Below are 21,593 nucleotides of genomic sequence, written 5' to 3'. Positions count from 1 at the left end.
ATGTTCCTTGATAATCTCATTTCAATCAGTTTGGGATGAAAGTCATTCTCAATTCATAAAAATACTGTATATGTAACTATAAACTTGTTATAGTTTTCTCTTATAGGAAGAAGGGTTTATTTTGAATTCAGAGGACTAAATACAGATGTACTGTATTGGTTAAACATTTTATTCTGTGCTCACTGAATATTAATCAAAGCCTTATAAAGTAAACACTTTTGTTATTTTCCTTCTTCAAAGACAATTTGAGTCTCTCTGAACATGTTCTGTTTGCATTTGCTTATGTCATATAATGGACTATTAAGAATGAGGCTTGAATATGAATGGAAAGAATCCTGACATTATGGTTGATTAGACTCTGTACAGTTAACCCTTTGTATATTACATAATTACATGAATGGTCTGTCTTGTGTTTTTAGTTTTTCTGTAGGACTTTTTTGATATTTTTAAATTATATTTGAAGTGGACCAGGGGATACTTACATCTAAAATTTTTCTTGAGGTTGAACCCAAGGCAACTTGTTGGGACATTTCACCTTAATCTATGTATGCTAAATCTTATTCTTATAAAAATAGTTGAAATAACCATCCATCTCGAGTTGGAGTGGGAACAGGTCTGTTCTTTTCTATTAAATAATATTATGGAATGTTTGTCATTTTTTATAATCTTAGATTCATGAAGTATGAAATTGACATTTTCATACTGATTGTAATATTTTTTTTGTCTCTAAGAATAACATTTTTTTCTTTTAACACCAATTAGAAGAGCTGTTTTCCTCCTGCTAATATTGATGGAGAGCACATCGGTGACAAATGAATAATTTGTTGTTGAACTCCATGATTTACCCTCTGTACCATGTAATGTTCCTGAAAAAGCAAATATTATGTATCCTACTGTTTCATAACTCTATTCTATGTTATTTTATATAAAGATACGTTCCCATAAAATTTATACTAAGCATCAACTGAATGAATCATTCTGAATATCTGTTTTACTGGTTAAAATCTCGATCTTCCAAACTGCTGTTTTTGCCTGGTCTTCGATCCTAGTGTCTTTTTATTTACTGATTCACATTTGTTAAAATATCTTCTTAGACCTCTAGTCTTTCAGATTAGGCTGGTGCTCTGCCTTGTGAACTGTTACTTAGCTTTGTTCATGCCTGTAAATAAATTCTCTTCATTAAACTACAGTTTGTTCTATGATAAATACCTATATGCAGTCCTTTTCTCTTCTTTGAGAATTAGTTTTTCTGGCGTGCTACTTTCCATTCAGGTGATCTGATATAAAAAAGCCAAGGACCTTTCAGAAATGAAAGAAACTCAGGGCCCTTTCTGCCATTTTTCAAAAATTTGAGGTGGTAAAAACAGGATTGCTTTTATGAAGCAACTGAACAAGTAAAATGTCCCCAATGAATGGTAGCTTTATGTTCTTAGGAAGGTAAAAATTGAGATAATTTCCTAATCTGTTTTAGTAGTCACATAGTAGTGGTACTTTGTGTCTAGAAAAGGGGAGGAAGTGGAGTGGAGCATTTAAAATGGCACTGTGATATACTTAAAAGAAACAGTGAGAATGCACAGCCTCTGAGATGCCATTTTGTCTTGAAACTGAAAAAAGGAGCACCTTTTTCCTATTTCCTTGTCTTCCTCTGAAGCACAGATAGGGAAATATTGATAATAAGTTTGATCATCCTGGCCCAACAAGCTAATTTCTAGAAATTGTTTTGACATTCGAGGAGTGTATGTGAAGGCTATGTACGGTATTTGAGGAGTTAGGATAAGAAGGCCAATTTAAGAGATAAGACATGGCCAGTCAAGTAATTAGGAAATGTTCTCTTAAGTCACTCAAAAGAAAAATCCAGAGTGTAGCAATTTTATAGAAGAAATAAATAAAGGCAGTTCTTCTATAGTTATTTTATTTTATTTTATTTTATTTTATTTTATTTTATTTTATTTTATTTTTAAGATTTTATTTATTTATTCGACAGAGATAGAGACGGCCAGCGAGAGAGGGAACACAAGCAGGGGGAGTGGGAGAGGAAGAAGCAGGCTCCCAGCAGAGGAGCCTGATGTGGGGCTCGATCCCATAACGCCGGGATCACGCCCTGAGCCGAAGGCAGACGCTTAACCGCTGTGCCACCCAGGCGCCCCATCTATAGTTATATTAAATAATTTAGAACTCATGTCTTAAGGTGTAAGGCAGTACTTTTCTCTAACATATGGGCCAAAGAGTTGTCCTCACACATTAAACATTGAAATCCCAGGTTGTAAACTATTTATAGAACTTCAGCAATTGTGAAGATTTCTAGCTTTCTTCCAAGAATTACTTATCTCCCTTAAAATAAAATGGACCATGCCAATAGAAGCTTCTTTTACTTGAGAAATTTTTTATTCATGAAATATAAAAGAATAACATGTTTTTGTATTCATGAAATCAAAAAGAATAACCTACATTTTAAAGAAAATAAGATGAATAACTGGATACCCATTATATATTTGCAGTACCTTTTTTAAGAAATGCACTTCGAAAATCTGTCATTCATATAGAAGGCAAAGTACTTATTTCTGTGTTATATAATGAGCTTCTAGAAATTGGCAAGAGAACAATCTAGAAGAGAGCATATTAATAGCTCATATAAGAGGATATACACAGGCTTTAAAACATAGGAAGTTCATCAGTTTATGCAAAATAATAACAATGCAAATTGGAACTATACTCAACTTCTACCTGTTAGATTGGAAGAATTCCAAAAATCTGATAAAGTAACTGTTGGTGAGATTATTGGGAAATAGGCATAATCACACCTCGTTGGTGTAGGTCCCCTGTACCTTAAAATTTTCCTGTGTGCCTTTTCATGATTACATCTTCATCCCTTCTCCCAGAGGTTACTACTGTCCTGGATTTTACGTTAGTTATTCCTTTACTTTTCTTTCAATCGAACAACAGATATTGATGAACACCTACTAACTGCCAGATGTTGGGGTTATATATGTAACTATTACCAGTGTTTTAACCTTTATATAAATAAATGAAATCCTACTGAATATATTTTTCTGTGACTTGCTTTTTTCAGCTTTATGTTTTTATGATTCAGCCATGTTCATGCATGTATGTAATTGTAATTTAATTGTTGTGTTGTACTCTGATATATGAATATGCTATAGTTATTCAATCTACAGTAGATATTTAGATGATTTGCCTTTTTTGGGGCTACTATAAGCAATGCAGCCATGAACATTCTTATACATAACTCCTGATAGAGTTCCTAGGAGTGGAATAGTTGGGTCGTAGAGATCTGCTTGTACTTCCTTAGCTTTATTAGGTAATGCCATAATGTTTTACAAAGTAGCTGTACTAAAATACACTCCCAAAAGTAATATAGTTTCCATTTTTCTGTCTTCCTCCCAACACATAGTATTGTCAGCTTTTTAAAGTTTTGTCTGTTACTGAGTGTGAGTTTCTAGTTCTCTTAATTTGTGTTTTCCTAATTGCTAGTAAGATTGAGCACCTTTTCATATATTTATTGGCCATGTTTCTTGTTTGAAGTTGCAATTGATGTCTATTGCTCATTTTCACTTGAAGTATTTATTTCTTCCTGATTATAGGTATTCTTAAGTTTGGTCTCTTTTGTATTATAAATGTCTTCTACTCTGGCTTTTCTTTCTGTTCTCTCAGGTATCTTTTAATAAGTAGATTTGTTTTTATTGTAGTTGAATTTAAAGATCTTTTCTTTTATGAAGTCATAACTAGTGAAAGAAATCCTACCCTACCCCAGGTCAGAAAAATGTCTTTCTGTATTATTTCCTAAAAGTTTTGTAAGGTTTTGCTCTTCATAGTAAATTCTGTCATTCATTTGAAGTTTAAAATTTTTTTTAAATTGAGGTATAGTTGATGTATTAGTTTCAGGTGTACAACATAGTGGTTTGACAGTTACATGTATACACACACACACACACACACACACACACCACAAAATGCTCACCACATTAAGTTTAGTTACTACCTGTTACCATACAACATTATTGCAATATTATTGACTATATTCCCTATGCTGTACTTATCCCCATGGTTTATTCATTTTATGATTGGAAATTTGTACTACTTAATCTCCTTCACCTATTTCACCCACTTCCCCCCACTTTCCATCCCCCTCCCTGTTGGCAACCACCGGTTTGTTCTCTGTAAGAGACTGTTTTGGTTTTGGTTTTTGGGGTGTGTGTGTGTGTGTGTGTTTAAAGATTTATTTATTTGAGAGAGAGTGCACGAGTGTGAGTGGAAGGAGGAGTAGAGGGAGAGAAGTAGACTACCTGCTGAGTGAGGAGCCCTATGTAGGGCTGGATCTAATGACCCTGAGATTATGACCTGAGCTGAGACCAAGAGTTGGCTGCTTAACTGATTGAGCAACTCAGCCACCCCTTTGTGTTTATTGAGTAAGCTCTAAGGCCATGATGGGACTTTGAACTCATAACTCTGAGATCAAGAGTCATATACTCTATGGACTGAGCCAGCCAGGTGCCCTTCTTTTGTTTTTTAGATTTCACATCTAAGTGAAATTATATGGTATTTGTTTTTCTCTCTCTGATTTAGTTCACTTAGCATAATTCCCTCTAGGCCCATCCACATTTTTGTAAATGGCAAGATTTCATTCTTTTTTATAGCCGAGTATTTCATTGTGTATCTATATATACCACATCTTTATCCATTCATCTATCATTGTTTACTTGGGTTGTTTACATATCTTAGCTGTTGTAAATACTGCAGTAAACGGGGATGCATATACCTTTTTTAATGTCCATTGGGTTTTTTTTTTTTTTTTTTTTGAGTATACTTGATACATAGTGTTACATTAGTTTCAGGTGTACAACATAGTGATTCAACAACTCTGAAAGTTATATTGTGCTCACCACAAGTGTAGTTACCATCTGTTACCATGTAACACAATTTAAATACCACTGACTGTATTTCTTATGATGTACTTTTTATTCTTCTAACTTAATTTCATTGCATAACTGGGAGCCTTCACCCATTTTGTCTATTGGCAGTTATCTGGCAACCATCACTTTGTTCTCTGTATTTATAGGTCTGATTCTGCTTTCTGTTTATTGATTTGTTTTTGTTTTTTAGATTCTGCAGTGTAAGTGAAATCATATGGTATTTGTCTTTCTCTTATTTCACTTAGCATAATACTCCGTGGGCCTGTCCATGTTGTCAGAAATGGCAAGATCTCATTTCTATGGCTTAGTAATGTTCCATTGTGTGTGTATGTATATGTGTGTATGTATATATGTAATATTCCATTGTCTATGTGTGTATGTATACATATATACACATATATGTACACGTATACATATATACATACACACAAATATATATGTACATACTATATCTTCTTTATCCATTTATCTGTGGATGGACACTTGGGTTGCTTCCGTATCTTGGCTATTGTAAATAATGTTGCAGTAAACATAGGACTGCATATATCTTTTTGAGTTAATGTTTTCATTTTCTTCTGGTAAATACACAGAAGTGGAATTACTGGATTGTATTGGATTTCTATTTTTAACTTTTTGAGGAACCTCCATACTGTTTTCCATAGTAGATGTACCAATTTACATTCCCACCAACAGGGTTCCCTTTGCTCCATATGTTCACTAACACCGGTTATTGTCTTTTCAAACTAGCCATTCTGGTGTGAAGTAAAATCTCATTGTGGTTTTGATTTGCATTTCTTTAATGATTAGTGATGTTGAGCATCTCTTCATGTGTCTGTTGGCCCTCTGTATGTCTTCTTTGGAAAAATATTCAGGTCCTCTGCCCATTTTTAATCAGATTTTCTTTGGTGTTGATATATATGAGTTTCTTGTATATTTTGGATATTAACACTAAATAGGTAGGGCATTTGCACATATCTTCTCCCGTTCATTAAGTTGCTTTTTTGTTCTGTTGATGGTTTCCTTCACTGTGCAAAAGCTTTTTAGTTTGATGTAGTCCCAGTTATTTATTTTACTTATTTTGTTTACCTTGCCTGAGGAGAGAGATTTACAAAGGTATTAAGACCAATGTCCAAGACTTGACTGCCTGTGTTTTCTCTTAGGAATTTTATGGCTTCAGGTCTTATTGAGGTTATCAAACCATTTTGAGTTCATTTTTGTATATGGTCTTGAGTTCATTTTGTATATGGTCCAGTTTCATTCTTTTGCATTTACCTATTGCATTCTAATACAATTCCAAAATACAATTTTGGAACCAATTTTTTAGATGGTATGAGGGGTCTCATTTAGGGAGTGATGTAGTCTTGTTTTTTTTTCCTATGAATAACCAACTGTCTCACTATCATTTAGCGAATAGTTTTCCCTTTTCCCATGGATCATCAGTGGAGTCATCTCTCTCTCAGCTATGTCATGGTCTGTTTTTGGATCTCTGTTTTATATATCCAGAGGTCAATTTGTCTAACCTTGCACTAATTGCTACATTATCATAATCATTATTATGGCTTTATATTAAGACTTGATACCTGCTTTGGGAATTCCCCTTACATTTTTCTTTCATAGTGTTTTGGCAGTTTGGCTGTCTTGGATTTCTCATGCATAAGAAGCAGCTTGTTACAGTTTGATGAAAAGTGCTCTTGGGACTTCAGAATTGCATTGAATGTGTAGACCAATTTAGGAAGAATTGACATCTTAATATATTGAGTCTTCCTATCTGTGAATTTTGGCATCTTCTCCATTTATTTTGATCTTATTTAATGTCTTCAAATAAAATTTTATAACTTTCTGCACATCTTTTGCTCAGGTACATCTTTGTTGGGTTTGTTTCTTAAGTACCTTACACTTTTTTTTCCTATTACAATTATTTTTAAAGTTGCTTTTTCTGCCTATTTGCTGTTGACACATAAGAAAAAAATTGATGTGTAGTAGGCTTTCTTGGCTAAATTCTTACCTTTCAGAAAATTTGTCTGCAAATTTTTTCGGGTTTTGTATGCAGATAATCATTTCACGTGCTGACGACAGTTTGGTTTCAAACTCTTACATGTTTCTTATTGTAATGTACTGACCAGAATGTTTAGTACAATGTTGAGTAGAAGCATCAATAGTGGGTGAACATGCTTCTATTCCCATTTTTAAAAGAAATGCTTCTAATATTTTTCCATATTTGCTTTGTGTTTTTGATAAAACACTTTTTTTTTTAGTTTCTAGAAGTTTTCTTCTGTTTCTATTTTGCTAATCCTTATGTGAGTACAGAATTTTATTAAATGCTTCATCTGTTGTGAGATAATTTTCTCATTTCATAGGTCGAGTTAATAAATTATATCTACATTTTTCCTATTTAATTATTCATTTTTTAAAGTTTATTTAAGTAATCTCTACACCCAGTGTGGGGCTTGAACTCATGACCCCAAGAGCAAGAGTCACATGCTCTTCTGACTGAGTCAGCCAGGTGCCCCCATTTTTTTCCAGTTTAAACTCGCTTGCATTACTGAGATAAATCCAACCTGGTGCTTCTGTATGCTGGATTTATTTCGATAATATTTGTCAAGGAATGTGAAGGCCCTGAATTTTACCCTACTAATAAGCTAATAAGTTAGCCAATTATTGTTTCATGGATAGTGGCAGAAGACAGTGAGACTCCTGGGTCAGACAAAGAACGTTATCACTTCAAGCTACAAGATGGGCCCAGACATATGTACACAGTGATTTTGCCCTGCATCTGAGTAGTTCATGTCCAACCCTCCAGCACTTTTCAAGCAAGCACCAAATACCAAGTAAGCAGCAAAAAATTAGTTGTGATTCCCCAGGGGGGGCAAAGAGTTACATGGAAATATTGCTGTGGTTGCCTTAACCTATTTAGTTGCCTATATAACTAGCTACAGAAACTGCTCAGTATCAGACTCATAGACCTCAGAATCTGTCACACTCACCAAGAATGAAGAGGGAAGCACAGGCCCCTGGTGAACTGCCCCTCCCAACAAAAAAGATTTTTAAGGAATTTTAAACATATGCTCATGAACAAGACAGACCTAAATAAGATTCTTAATCGGGTCTCAGAACTAATGTGTTCCTTGAAATTTGGGTAGAATAATTATATGAAACTCTTATTGCCGGTTGTTTCTTTGTGGAAGATGTTTAAGCACCACCCCAATATATTTGAAGTTACAAGAACCATTGAGGTTTTCTAATTGTTAATGAGTCAGTTTTGTTGGACCATATGTATACTACTGGAATTTGTTAGCTTTTTAATTTTTCCAAACTTATTTGCTTGAAAGTGTTCATAACATTGTTGTGATATATTTTTAGACTCTGTTCTGTTTATAGCTGTATCACCCCCCCTTCATTTCTAAGATTGTTTATTTGTGCTATTTTTTTTTTTTGATGTAGCCTCCCCAGGGATTTGTCAGTTATGTTATTTTCATTGAATCAATTTTGCCTTTTATTTTTCAAAAACTGGTTCAGTTCTGTGTTTCTTTATTCTGTTTTGTCTGGATACATCATATATTTTCTTTTTTTCTCTTTTTAAGTTAGATATATGGTTTAGTTTATATTTAGATTTTCTTATTTAATATAAGCATTTAAGTAAGGCTATAAATTTGCCTATTTGGCTATTTTTGTTGTTGCTGTTGTTGCATCCCACAATTTTGATATGAAGTATTTTCATTTTTGTTTTGGCCTAATTATTTTTAATATAGGTTATCATATCTTCTTTGACCCATTTGTTATTTAACATTTCCATGCATACATGATTTTAAATCTGTCTTCTTTTATTGTTAGCATTAAAGTTAACTGCATTATAGGCAGTTAGGGTAATCTGTATGAATCCATTCTTTGACATTTGTTGATTCTTACTTTATGACCTAGTATGTGATCAATTTTTGTTAAGTGTTTTACTGAATCTGAGAGAATATTGTTTTTCTAATTGTTGGGCACAGGTCTATATGTTTATCCATTAGATCAGATTTGTTGCTCAGATTTTTTATATCTTTACAAATTTTTGACTCTTTCCTCTTTTAGTAATTAAGGTGATTAATGCTAAAATTTCCACTAAAATTGTGGATTTGCTCATTTCCCCATGTAGTTCACTTGGCTTTTGCTTTATATCCTTTGAGATTATTTTATTAGGTATACCACCTACACCCATATATTGCTGTATTGTATATATTGCTGTACTTTCTGTTGAATAGAACCTGGTATTAGGTGGTGAGCCTCTTCCTCCCTCGTTGAGTATTTTCATCTTATAGTCTATGTTGTCTAATATTACAGCTGTGCAAGTTTTCTTTTGGTTAATATTTGTCTAATATATCTTTTCTCATCTGTTTATTTTCAGCCTTTCTGTGTGCTTATGCTTAAGTGGTATCTCTTACAAATAGTATATAGCTGGACTTTGCTTTTTTTTTTTTTTTAAGATTTATTTATTTGAGAGAGAGAGAGCATGTGTGCAAGCAGGGGGAGGGGCAGAGGGAGAGGGAGACAAGCAGACCCCCTGCTGAGTTGGGGAGAGTCCAACGTGGGACTTGATCCCAGGACCCTGAGATCATGAACTGAGCCGAAATCAAGGGTCCAGTGTTTAACTGATTGAGCCTCCCAGGTACCCCTGGGCTTTGTTTTTAATACATTCTGATTTTATTTTGTTTTTAATGTGGTTCAGATCAGTTGCCTCATCTATATTGTAATTACGGATATTTTTGTAATATACTGTCCTACTTTGTCCACTCTTTGTGGTTATGTAGCATGAGATCTCCAACTTTGTTATTGTTCACGTTTGCTTTTATACCTTTAGATGCTCTACATTTCCATATAAATTTTAGAGTCAGCTTTTTTTTTAACTACTAATTCAATTTCTTTCATTGATAAAGGACATTGAGATTATCCCTTTCTTAGTATAGCCACTCCAGCTCTTTTCTGTTTGCGTGGCATACCTTTTTCTAGTCTTTTACTTTCAATCTATTTGTGTCTTTGAATCTATAGTGTATCTTTTGTGGACAGCCTATAATGAATTATGTTTTATTCATTCTGCTGATCTCTGTATTTTAATCACAGTTTAATCCACTTACATTTAATGTATTTGCTGATAAGGTAGGATTTTCATCACCATTTTGCTATTTTCTATGTCTTAGTTCCTTCTTGTTCCTCTGTTTCTCAATTAATGCCTTCCTTTTTTGTGTTAAATGAATATTTTCCAGGGTACCAATTTCATTCCCTTGTTTCTTTTGCTACATTATTTTGAGCTATTTTCTTAGTGATTACCCTGGGGATTACAGTGAACATTTATGGTAGTCTTAATTTGGATTAATATCAACTTAATTTCAATAATATAAAAAAAACTTTGCACCTATAGCTCCATTCTCTTCTCATTTATGCTGTTACTGTCATAAATATTATCTTTGTACATTGTGGCCATCAACATAGATTTATCATTTCTGTATGCAGTTGTCTCTTAGATTGAAAAATAATAAAACCAGTAATTGTATTTATGCTGTCTTCATAGATACCTACATAGTTATCTTTATTGGTACTTCTTCTTTTTATCGTATGGATTCAAGTTACCATCCAGTGTCTTCATCCTGTAGGAATCCCTTTAATATTTTCTGTAGGACTGGTCTAGTCACAAACTCATTCAGTTTTTGCTTATCTGGGATTGTCTTAATTTCTCCCTCAGCTAAGAAGGATATTTTTGCTAGATATAGAATTCTTAGTTGACAATTTTTTTTTCTTTCAGCACTTTGAATATGTCATTCTTCTACCTTTTGGCCTCCGTAGTTTTTTTAAGATTTTATTTTTAAGTAATCTCTACACCCAACATGGGGCACAAACCTATGACCCTGAGATCAAGAGCTACATGTTCTACTGACTGAGCCATTGAAATTTGTTAAGTTTAGTGTCCCAGCTTCTGACTTGTGCACAGCCTCAAGATCAGGAAGAGGTGAGAGCTTAGGCTGTTTTCAGGTGTTTCCTAAGCATATGCAAAGCTGCCCGTGTTTATGGTTTTCTAGATAACCTGGAATATGTCAGAACTTTTCAGAGCCCTTATTGACATCTTATTCCCAAGCTTTTCCTATTTAGCATTTAGATTAGTCTGTTGTTGCCTTACCTGTTTCCATGACCTCAGACAGCCATAAATTAAATCATTTACCAGTAATGGTTTCCTCGAACATGCCCTTACACCCTCTCCCCCTTCAGGTGGAAGGCTTTTAGCACTTGGCTAGAGTCAAGGAACTACCACCACACAGGTCAGTCAGATAAATGACTAGTCTTGGGAATGAGGTTTTGAAAGGCTCTAGCTCAATTTTGGTTGCTTCAGTGGTTGCCAGGCTGCCTTGGCAGTAAGGGACCAGAAGAAGTCAAAACTCCACAAATTACCGTCCTTACCCATATCCTGCCATTTTGCTCTTATGAAGGGGCAAATTTTTGGAGGTCCTTACTCTGCCATTTTTGGCTGAATTTTCTATTTCGTTTTGAGTGAGGTTTGATATTTTCTGTCTTTCAAGGAATTTGGTCATTTTTTTCTAAGTTGTTGAACTTAAGAAGAAAGTTTTCTTAGTATTCCCTGTCCTAATGCCTCAAGGACTATTCCTTATTTAATTCTTGATATTTAGGAGTTGTGTCTTTTTTTCTTGATCAAGTGTAGGTTTATCAAATTTATCTCTTTTTCAAAGTACCATGTTTAGGTTCAGACTAACAGTACCATGTTACTCTCTTGTTTTTCGTTGTAAATTTTATTGATTTCTGCTCTTTATTATTTCTTTCTGGTTTCTTTGGGGTTCATTTGCTCTTCTTTTTTTAGATTCTTAATATGGAAGTTAAGTCACTGATTTTAGATCTTTTTTTCCCAATATAAGGATTTAATGCTATAAATTTCCCTTTAGACACTGACTTATGTTCATCTTACAATTTGATGATGTATTTTCATTTTAATTGAATTAAAATTTTTTGTGACCTTGTCTTTGACCCATAGATTACTTAGAAGCGTGATGTTTAATTTCAGAGTTCTTGGAGATTTTCTAGTTCTATTTAATTTCTGTTTTTTTTTTTTATGATCAGTGCTCTGATTTTGTTTCTTTTAAACATGTTTCAGTTTGTTTTCTGGCCCGGAATATGGTCTCTCTTGGTGGATGTTCACGTACACTTGAAAAGATTGTATATTTTCCTCTTTTTGAGTACAGTATTGCGTAAATATCAGTTCAGGTTGGTTGATGTGTTTTTCTGATCCCCATCTTTACTTTTTTTGTTGATAACTGGTGGAGGAGTGTTGCAGTCTCGAATACCATTTTGCACCCTTCGAAAATATTATTCCAGTGTATTCCAGCTTCTATTTTTGCTAATGAATTTTATTGCCATTACCATGTTTTTTGTTTTAAGTAATTGGTTATTTTCCCTAATAGGTTTTTAAGTTTTCTACTTGCAATTGGCATTCTCTAGTTTGCAGTACAAAGTAAAATGAAACCCTTTCATATACTTCTTTGTATACATTGTGCTTCTTGGGTCAGTTTATTCATTTTTTAAAAAATTATCTTTTGAAAGTTTGCAGCCTTTTTCTTTTTAAATAATGCATCTTCTTACTTCTCTCCAAACTCTCTTTCTGGCTAGAACTTAGGCTGTGTTTACTGTTTGCTGTTGTTATGTGTCAGAGTCTAAAATTTCCTCTAGTTTTCTTGTTTTTATCTCCTCTGTTGCCATTGGGTTTTCCCAGAGACTCTGAGGCTTATAGTTCTATTTACCATAATCCTCTTATTATACAGGAGCAATACTCCTGTGGTTGTAAGATGTGGAAAGAGAGGAAGAGTTCTGTAGTTTTATGATTAGGTCTCATTCTTTTTGGGCCTTTGAGTTAGATATGCTCCTTCCTACTCTCTCTGCCCCAAATCAGGCTTGAGGGGCTGGAGTGTGGGGTATTTACTTGGGGTTAAATGGTAAAACATCACCTGATTATATTCTGGTAAAATAGTTTTCCTTGCATGCAGGACTTGTTAAGGAGAGCATTACTCTCCCCCTCCCTACCTCCCACTCTCTCTTTCCCACCAGAAGCACAAGGGGAATTTTTCTCCAGTCTTGATATTAAAAACGTGTTGGGGCTCTTGGAGATAAAACTCAGGGAAGTGTTGGAGGTTCCTAAGATTGGGTCCCTTTGACTTTTTAACTCTCAAGCTAATTTTCCCCAAGCCTCCAGCAATTTGTCAATTATGACTTCAAGTGTGCCAACTGATACTAGTTCATTTCTGGGGTTCTGTATCTGGACTTTTCCTGCCACTCGGCTGTGATTCTCTATATCTGCTTGTTTGTGTTCAGGGCAGCAGTTTGCCTTATGACTTCAGTTGTGGGGACAGGAGGGACAACTTCCACGTTCTTTGTATGTTGAGCCAGAGACCTAACTCCTGTTCTCTATTTCTAGAACTCCAATTTAATATATGTTAAGATTTCTTACCTAACTCACATATCTAATAACTGTCTCCCACTTTATATCTTTTTGACTCTTGGTTATGCATTTTTGGTAGTTTCTTTGAATGTATTTTTTCTGTTCACTAATTTTTTAGTCAAGTCTGATGCACTGCCTAACTCATTGATGATAGGTTTTTTTCCCCCTAGTACTTTGAGTTATCATTCTATATGGTAAAATACCCAAATATTTTAGTACGCACTGTGACTAATTTTGATAAAAGTATATACTCATGTTACCACTGCCAACCTGAAGATATAGAGCATTTTTGTCACACCAGGAAATTTCCTTTTTCTCTTTCAAGTCGACTGGAAACTGCCAATCAGATTTTCACCACAGTTGGACCATTTATACTTCTACCAGCAATATGAGAGTTCCAAGGAGTCTACATTTTTCTATCACTTTTATGGTCAATATTTTTAAATTTTAGCCACTCTGCTGAGTGTGTGTGTTGAAGATTTTGTTTGCCTCAGTAGTTAAAACCTTTGTTTCTGGAAGTTCCATGGTTTTTGTCTTTTCAAATCTGTTTGCAAGATTGTTATTGCACGCCTGTTTTGACAAATCCCTCTTATATTTCTTAAGGGAATATATAGACTGTTAACAATAGCTTGTGTTTTTGATATTTAATACATCTGTACCATTAGTACTCAGATATTCCTGATCACCATCATGAAAAAATTCTTATTTTCATTTTCCTCTCACATTTCACTAACTCACATTTGTACAAGGTTTCCTTTTCACTTGAAATGTCTTCCTTTCTCCATATGTAATATAAATATTCTAACTAGGAAGACCCTCCTTTTTTTTATGATAGCATTCATTCTTTCTCATAGGACTGTTTGTCTTTCAGTTAGAATATTGTCTTTCAAAGATAAATTTAGAACTTACAAAGGTTAATTCAGGGTACTGGTTTGTGGTATTACTTCAGAATTGACTAAGATTAATATGTATGTTTATATATATGATTTTGGCAAACATACATTGTAGGTATATAGTATAAACCTTGAAATCTGAAAAGAAAATGTTTTTGAAATTTTATGACTATCTTAAAGAGTATTTCTTTAGATTCACATAATTGCTTTAAATTTATGTAACAGATTAAATACTTTAAAATTCACTTTACAAAATTAATATTTTATTGTGTACATTTGTCTGGTCTTACAATTGTAAGTCTTACAGATTTTATTTTTGTATTCTGCCTTAGGCAATCCTTTATCACAGGATATTCTCAATTTATACCAGGACCCAGATGGAACCCGAAAGCTACTGAACTTCATGCTTGACAATCTTGCAGGTAACTCTTAATGATCAGTGAACTCTACATGTATTACTACTAGGTAATATGTCCCATGTTGCTTGAGACCATCTGACCTTTTTTTTTTTAAATAACTTCTCATAGTTTTAGAGTTCCTTTTTTTTTAAAAAAATATTTTATTTATTTATTTGACAGAGACAGCCAGTGAGAGAGGGACACAAGCAGGGGGAATGGGAGAGGAGGAAGCAGGCTCATAGCGGAGGAGCCTGATGTGGGGCTCGAACCCATAACGCCGGGATCACGCCCTGAGCCGAAGGCAGACGCTTAACCGCTGTGCCACCCAGGCGCCCCTAGAGTTCCTTCTAATACTGTATCCCATGGTAGTGGGACATTCTTTTCATATACTGAGTGCTTTCTGTTTACCAAGCAATATATTAGGAGCTTTAGTTACATTATCTCATTTAATTTTTCTAAGAATCTAAGAGGTCTGAATTTTTACTGGTATTGTACAGATGCAAGTTCTGAGATTCAGAGAATAAATTAATTTTCCCAAGTTAACACAGCTGATTAATACCAGAGCTGTGAACCCAAGATTCTCTTGCTCTTCATCACAGATACATAGTTATTGTTTGAATTTGATGGGGATTATGTGGATCCCATACACTGTACACATTTTTTGTGAATGAAATTAATAGTTTGATTCACTACACAGTTGTGGAAATTTTGCAAGCAGGATTTTGATTAACAACACCATATCTGTCTGAGTAAAATAGTTTTATTCGAAATGGAAATTTTTCTATGTAAGAAATCTTTTAAGAATTTGACTTAAAACTTCTTGTTTTCTTTTTTTTTCTTTTTGCTTAAACACTCAAAATGTGAGTAAAAGTATGTAGATGCTGAAATTCAGATCTTTTTCTTAGAATAATGTCTTTCTTAAATACAGAGTCTTGAAACAGAGCTAGAGAAATCTAGAGTCTAGCATGAGCCCAGCATCATAGTATATTGTCTATACTCTTTTTTTTTTTTTTTTTAAGAAAAGGGTGGAATTTAATCTTTATTTACAGGACATATACTCTTTTTAATTCTCTCCATCATAGAAGATACCTACATGCAAAATTTTAAAAAAAATAGTAATATTTACAATAATGTAAAAACCAGATTCATATCATCTAAATTATTTTGGCTATAAAGACTAAAATTTGGTTGATGGGAGAGAGATAATAAATTTAAGAGAATCTTTTTAGTAACAAATTAAGAATATATGGCTAAAAGTTTAATTTAGCTATATATATAGATATATATATATATCTATATATATAGTATGTATATGCTGTTTCCTTCCTGCTTTAAAAATACGTATCTCCATTGTCTAAATAGGTGTAGCTACTTGACCCTTTCATTTGGTGTGTGTGTGGGGGGTGTATGTGTGTGTAATTTTTAAGGAGTTCTTCAGTGCTTTAGATGCAAGTCATTTGTTGGTGTATATGTTGCAGGTATCTTCTCCCATGCTGTTGTTTGCCTTTCCTCTTTGTTAATTTGTCTTTTGTTTTGAACAGAAAACATTTTAAATAATTGAATTTATTGATCTTTTCTATTATGATATTGCTCTTGTGTCCTCTTTAAGAATTTTTCCCTACCTGAAGCTGAAGAATATATTTTCCTGTATCTAAAAATTACATTTTTTACTTGTAACATTTAAAGCTAGTATTCTTCGTAGAATTGAAATTTGTATAACACAGGAGTCAATTTTCATAACTTTTCCATAATAGATTAAATTGACCTTGAGCCATTTGTTGAAAAGACTGTCCTTTCATTACTGTTTTTTAGGGCCATCTTTGTCATAAATTGTCATTGTATATATGGGTTTATTTCTGACATTTTGTGTTCTCCGTTCATTTCTAGTAGTCTTTATGGCAATGTAACAGTGTCTTTAATTATGGCATTTTTATAAAATGGCTTAAGATTCAGTAGAGTTAAGTCTCCCCTCTTGATTTGATTCTAAAGTCTAAGCTAGTTTTGGCCCCATGCTTCCTTTACCTTGTATTTTCATTAAAATTGTTGGAATTGGCTTTTCAAATTTCTACCCTCCCGAAAAGGTAGGGATTTAGGTTGAGAATATATTGAATCTATAGATTGCTTTGAAAAGAATCGACATGTTTACAACACTGGATTTGCTAATCTAACGATGTTGAGTATTCTTTGATTTATTTTGCTTTCTCTAGTTTCTCCCAGTATTGAGTTTTAGGTTTCTGTGTAGTGGTCTTCACATTTTTTATTACATTTATTCTAGTTATTGACTTTTTTGATGCCCTCAAAACCGTCTTTTCGGAAATGATTCTTAATAAGATTATTATTGCTCATTTATGGAATATAGTTGGGGTTTGTATATTTATTGGTATTCAGGTACCTTGATGAACACTTGTAAATGCCTTTGGTAAATACATACTCAGCCACTTTGCTAAACTCTTTTTAATCCTAATGTATTTTAATTTCAGTTTCTACAATTGTATCATCTGCGTATAACGACACTTTTATTACTCTCTAGTTCTTGTATCTTTTATTTCTTTTTCTTGCCTTATTGCACTTGCTAAGATCACCAGTAGATGGTAACTAAAAGTAGTGATAATTTGTCTAATTTCAAAATTTATTAGCTTTTAATAATTATAAAACACTCACCATAGTTTTTATATAGGTTAAGGAAGTTTACCAGATTAATAAGTTTTCTTCTATTCCTAGTTTGTTAGAGTTTTTAATTTTTTAATAGGAACAAATGTTGAATTTTATCAAATGCTCTTTCTCTATTAAGATGAGGATATATTTTCTGTCCTTTATTCTGTTAATTTGGTAAATGCATTGATTTTCATGTTATACCACCTTTCTATTCTTAAAATAAATTCAAGTAGGTTGTAATACAGTATTTTTATATATCCCTTTACTCAGTTTGCTAATATTTTACTTAGGATTTTTTGCATGTGAGTTTGAGATTGGCCAATAATTTTCCTTCAGTATCCTTATCAGATTTTAATATAAAGATTATACTGGCATCATAAAATTTATTTATTTTCTGTTACTTGGAAGAGTATATTTAAGATTGGTTTTTGTTTTTGTTTTTAAAGATTTTATTTATCTGACATAGAGGAAGTGTGTGCTTGCATGCGTGTGCGGGCATGAGGTGGGGGAGGGCCCGAGAGAGAGGGAGAAGCAGGCTCCCCGCTGAGCAGGGAACCAGATGCAGGGCCTGATCTCAGAACCCTGGGATCATAACCTGAGCTGAAGACAGATGCTTAACTGACTGAGCCACCCAGGTGTGCCTTTTTCTTAAATGTCTGGTAGAATACATCTGAGTCTGGGGTTGCTTTGAAGGAAGTTCTCAATTACTGATTGAATTTCTTTAATAACTATTGTACTGTTCTGAGTCTTCGTTTCTCCATCAGTTTCTGAAAGTTGTGTTTTTTTGTAATTTGCCCATTTTATCTAAATCTTCAAATTTATTGACATATAAAGTTCAGAATTTGATATATAGTGATATCTTTTCCATTCTAGATATTAGTTATGTTGCCTTTATTTACTTCATGCATAGTCTTGCCCAGGTATTTTTCAGTATTTTCTTTGAAAAAAAAAAAAAAGAACCAATTTTTAGCTTTATTAGTACGCTCTTATTTTTAATATCAGTGATTTTTAATTTTTATTCTTTTGCCTTTCTTTGAGTTTTCTTTGCTGTTCTTTTTCTAACTTCTTAACATCTTAATCATTAACCTTTAGACTTTCTTTTTTTTCCTCTAAGTATTTATTTATAAATCTCCCTTTAAACATGGCTTTTTAGCTGCATCCTTCAAGTTTTAATTTGTATTATTTTCATTATCATTCAGTTTATATTCTTTTTTTTTTTTAAGATTTTATTTATTTGAGAGAGTGAGACAGAGCATGAGCAGGGAGAAAGGTAGATGGAGAGGGAGAGGCAGACTTCCCTGCTGAGCGGGGAGCCTGATGTGAGGCTCGATCCCAGGACCCTGGGATCATGACCTAAGCCAAAGGCAGACGCTTAACCGAGTGAGCCACCCAGGTGCCCCCAGTTTATATTTTCTAATAGCTCTCATCATTTCTTTTTAGATGAATCATTTAGAAGTATTTTTATTTCTAGGGGAGATGTTTTCTTTGTCATTGAGTCCTAGCTTAATTTCATTGTGGTCAGAGAGTACTCTAATTGATTAAAAATGTTTAAATGTGTTATTTATTAGCTAGCATATGCTTAATTTTTCTAAATTTTAAGTATGCACTTAAATAGAAAATGTATTCTGTAGTTATTTGGTGCTGTATTCTATAAATATTAGTTTACATTTGTTAATTGTTTGAATAGGACATACATACTTGGTACTTTGTTTTTATTCATTATTGATAGAACCTTATTAAAAATTCCCCCTTTGTAGATTTGTTTATTTCTTATAACTCTTATAGGGATCAAAAGGATTGATTCTTTTATCATTATGTAATCACTTCCTTTGTTCCTAGTATTTCTTTTTAATTACATATATTGAGGGCATATTTTCATGTGTTTCATCTTTTTGGTTATTTGAAGTGTTTATCTGCTCCTGATGCTGTACTTATTATGTTAATGTTAATATGGCTAATGAAAATATCTAGTTATGCACGTTCTTTCTGGTTAGAATTTGAGCTGTATATCGTTTTCTGTTCTTTTATGTTTAACCTTTGTGTTTCCTTCTATCTTAGTAATTTCTCTGTCTGCTTGTTTTGGGTTTGTTTTGTTCTTTTTCTTGTTTGAAGTAAAAACTTATTTTGATTTGATTTGAAATTCTTCCTCTTTATAAATGCAAGACTGTAGCATTACATTTTTTCCCTCTCAGAACTACTTTAACTGTACCCCACAAATTTTGATATGTTGTGTTTTCATTCTGTTTAATGTATTTTTAAAAATTTCCTTTGAGACTTCCTCTTTCACTCATGGATTATTTAGAAATGTGTTGTTTAATTTCTTGTTCTGTTATTCTTGTTGGATTCCAGTTTGGGACCAGTTGGAAAACATATTCTGCATTGTTTCAGTTCTTTTAAATTTTCTGGGGTTTGTTTTATTGTCTTGGTGAATGGTTCTATAAGTGTAAATTAAATTAGATCATGTTAGTTGGTGGTGATATTCCATTCTTCTGTATCTTTTCTGATTTTTTTATCTTGTACTTTTATAAATACCGACATTATAGTGTTGAAATCCCCAACTGTAATTGTAGATTTGTCTGTTTTTCCTTTCAGCCCTGTCAGTTTTTCCTTCATGTATTTTGAAGGTGTATTGTTTGGTGTATACATATTTAGAATAACTCATTCTAATGTAGTGGTTTGAAACTTTTATCATTATGTAATGACCTTCTTAGTTTCTAGTATTTTCCTAACTCTTTAATTAAGTCTGCTTTAGCTGTTGTTAATATAACTGCCCTCCTTTTTTTGTTATTGTTTATTGCTGGCATGGTACATCTTTATCCATCCTCCTTCAACTTTACTATGTTGTTGTATTTAACATGAGTTTCTTGTAGGCAACATACAGTTGAGCCATGTGTCACATTTTTATGTCTGCTCTGCCAAGATTCTGCTCTTTTAATTTGTATGTTTAGATAATTCCATTTAAAGTAATTATTGGTATGTAGAACTTAAGTTTTCCATTTTTTTAAGTTGTTTTCTGTTTGTTTGCACTGTTTCTCCTTTATCTTTTCTTGGTTTCCTATGGGTTAAACATTTTTTAGAATTCTCCCCTTATTTATGCTATTTTTGAAACTTAGAGTTCTTATTTGAAATTCTTTTCTTGGTGGTTGTTCTAGATATCACAATATACATATTTAGCATAGTCTACTAATCATGGAGTTTTATTACTTTAAGTGCATGATTGTTCCCTTATTTCCATTTATGTGCCTTCACACTCCCCACTTTTATTAAAATGTAATTGTCTTTAATCTTTCCTCTACCTACACAGAGTACCACACAGATGTTGTAATTTGTGCTTTAACCATCAGATATGATTTAAGAAGCTCATGTGGAGGTGGTAATCCATTGTGTTTACCCCTAATTTTACTCATTGCTTGTTCCTTCCTTTTTGATGTTCCACTTCTTCTGTTATCATTTCTTTTCTGTTTAGAGAGCTTCCTTTAGCCGTTTTTTAAGGACAGGTCTGCTAGCAACAAAGTTTCAAGGTTTTCCTTTTATAATATTTTTATTTCCCCTTGATTTCTTTGTTTTTTTAAAGTTTTTTAGAGACTTTGAGAGAGAGAAATAAAGTGAGCACAAGCAGGGGGAGGGACAGAGGGAGAAGGAGAAGTGGGCTCCCTGCTGAGCAGGGACTGGATCCCTGGATTCAGAGATAGTGAACTCAGCCGAAGGCAGACACTTAACCGACTGAGCCACCCAGGTGCCCCAATTTCCCCTTGATTTCTGAAGGGAAGTTTTGCAGGATTCAGAATTTGTGGTTTGACAGTTCTTTTCTTTCAGCACTTGAAAATATGCCAGTTCTTCTGGCTGCCATGGTTTCAGAAAAGAAACCCATTGTTCCCCTGAAAGGTAGTGTGTCTTTTCTCTTTGATGTTTTTGAGATTATTTTTTGTCTTTAGTTTTCAGTGGTTTATGATATGTCTTGGTGTTGATTTCTTTGGGTTTATTCTATTTGGTTTGCTCACCTTCTTGAATGTGTAGGTTTATGTCATTTACCAAATTGGAGACATTTTAGTCATTATCTCTTAGAATACTTTTTAAGCCCATGTTCTTTCTCCTCTCCTTCTGGATTCTGATATGAGTCATAGAGCTTTGTTATAGTTCCATAGGTCTCTCAAACTCTGTTCATTTCCCCCTCCCCCCCAGTTTATGTTCCTTTTAACTGTTCAAATGGAATACTCAGATTCACTAATTTTCTTTGGTTATCTTT

General features: G+C 33.4%; 1 protein-coding gene across 3 annotated transcripts in view; it reads left to right on the top strand.

Annotated features, from left to right (window-relative positions):
- CNOT6L (CCR4-NOT transcription complex subunit 6 like) overlaps positions 1-21,593 on the top strand; it is a 106,119-nt gene that overhangs the window by 44,017 nt on the left and 40,509 nt on the right. For all 3 annotated transcript variants that reach the window (XM_044388143.3, XM_026509906.4, XM_026509905.4), the window contains exon 5: positions 14,627-14,716. In XM_044388143.3, coding sequence (XP_044244078.1) covers positions 14,627-14,716 — 90 coding nt within the window. The remainder of the gene's footprint in view (positions 1-14,626; positions 14,717-21,593) is intronic.

This window comes from Ursus arctos, unplaced genomic scaffold, assembly GCF_023065955.2.
Source record: "Ursus arctos isolate Adak ecotype North America unplaced genomic scaffold, UrsArc2.0 scaffold_9, whole genome shotgun sequence".
NCBI classification, from domain to species: Eukaryota; Metazoa; Chordata; class Mammalia; order Carnivora; family Ursidae; genus Ursus; species Ursus arctos.
Note: the sequence above shows the minus strand (reverse complement) of the source record. Positions and strands in the feature narration are given on the sequence as shown.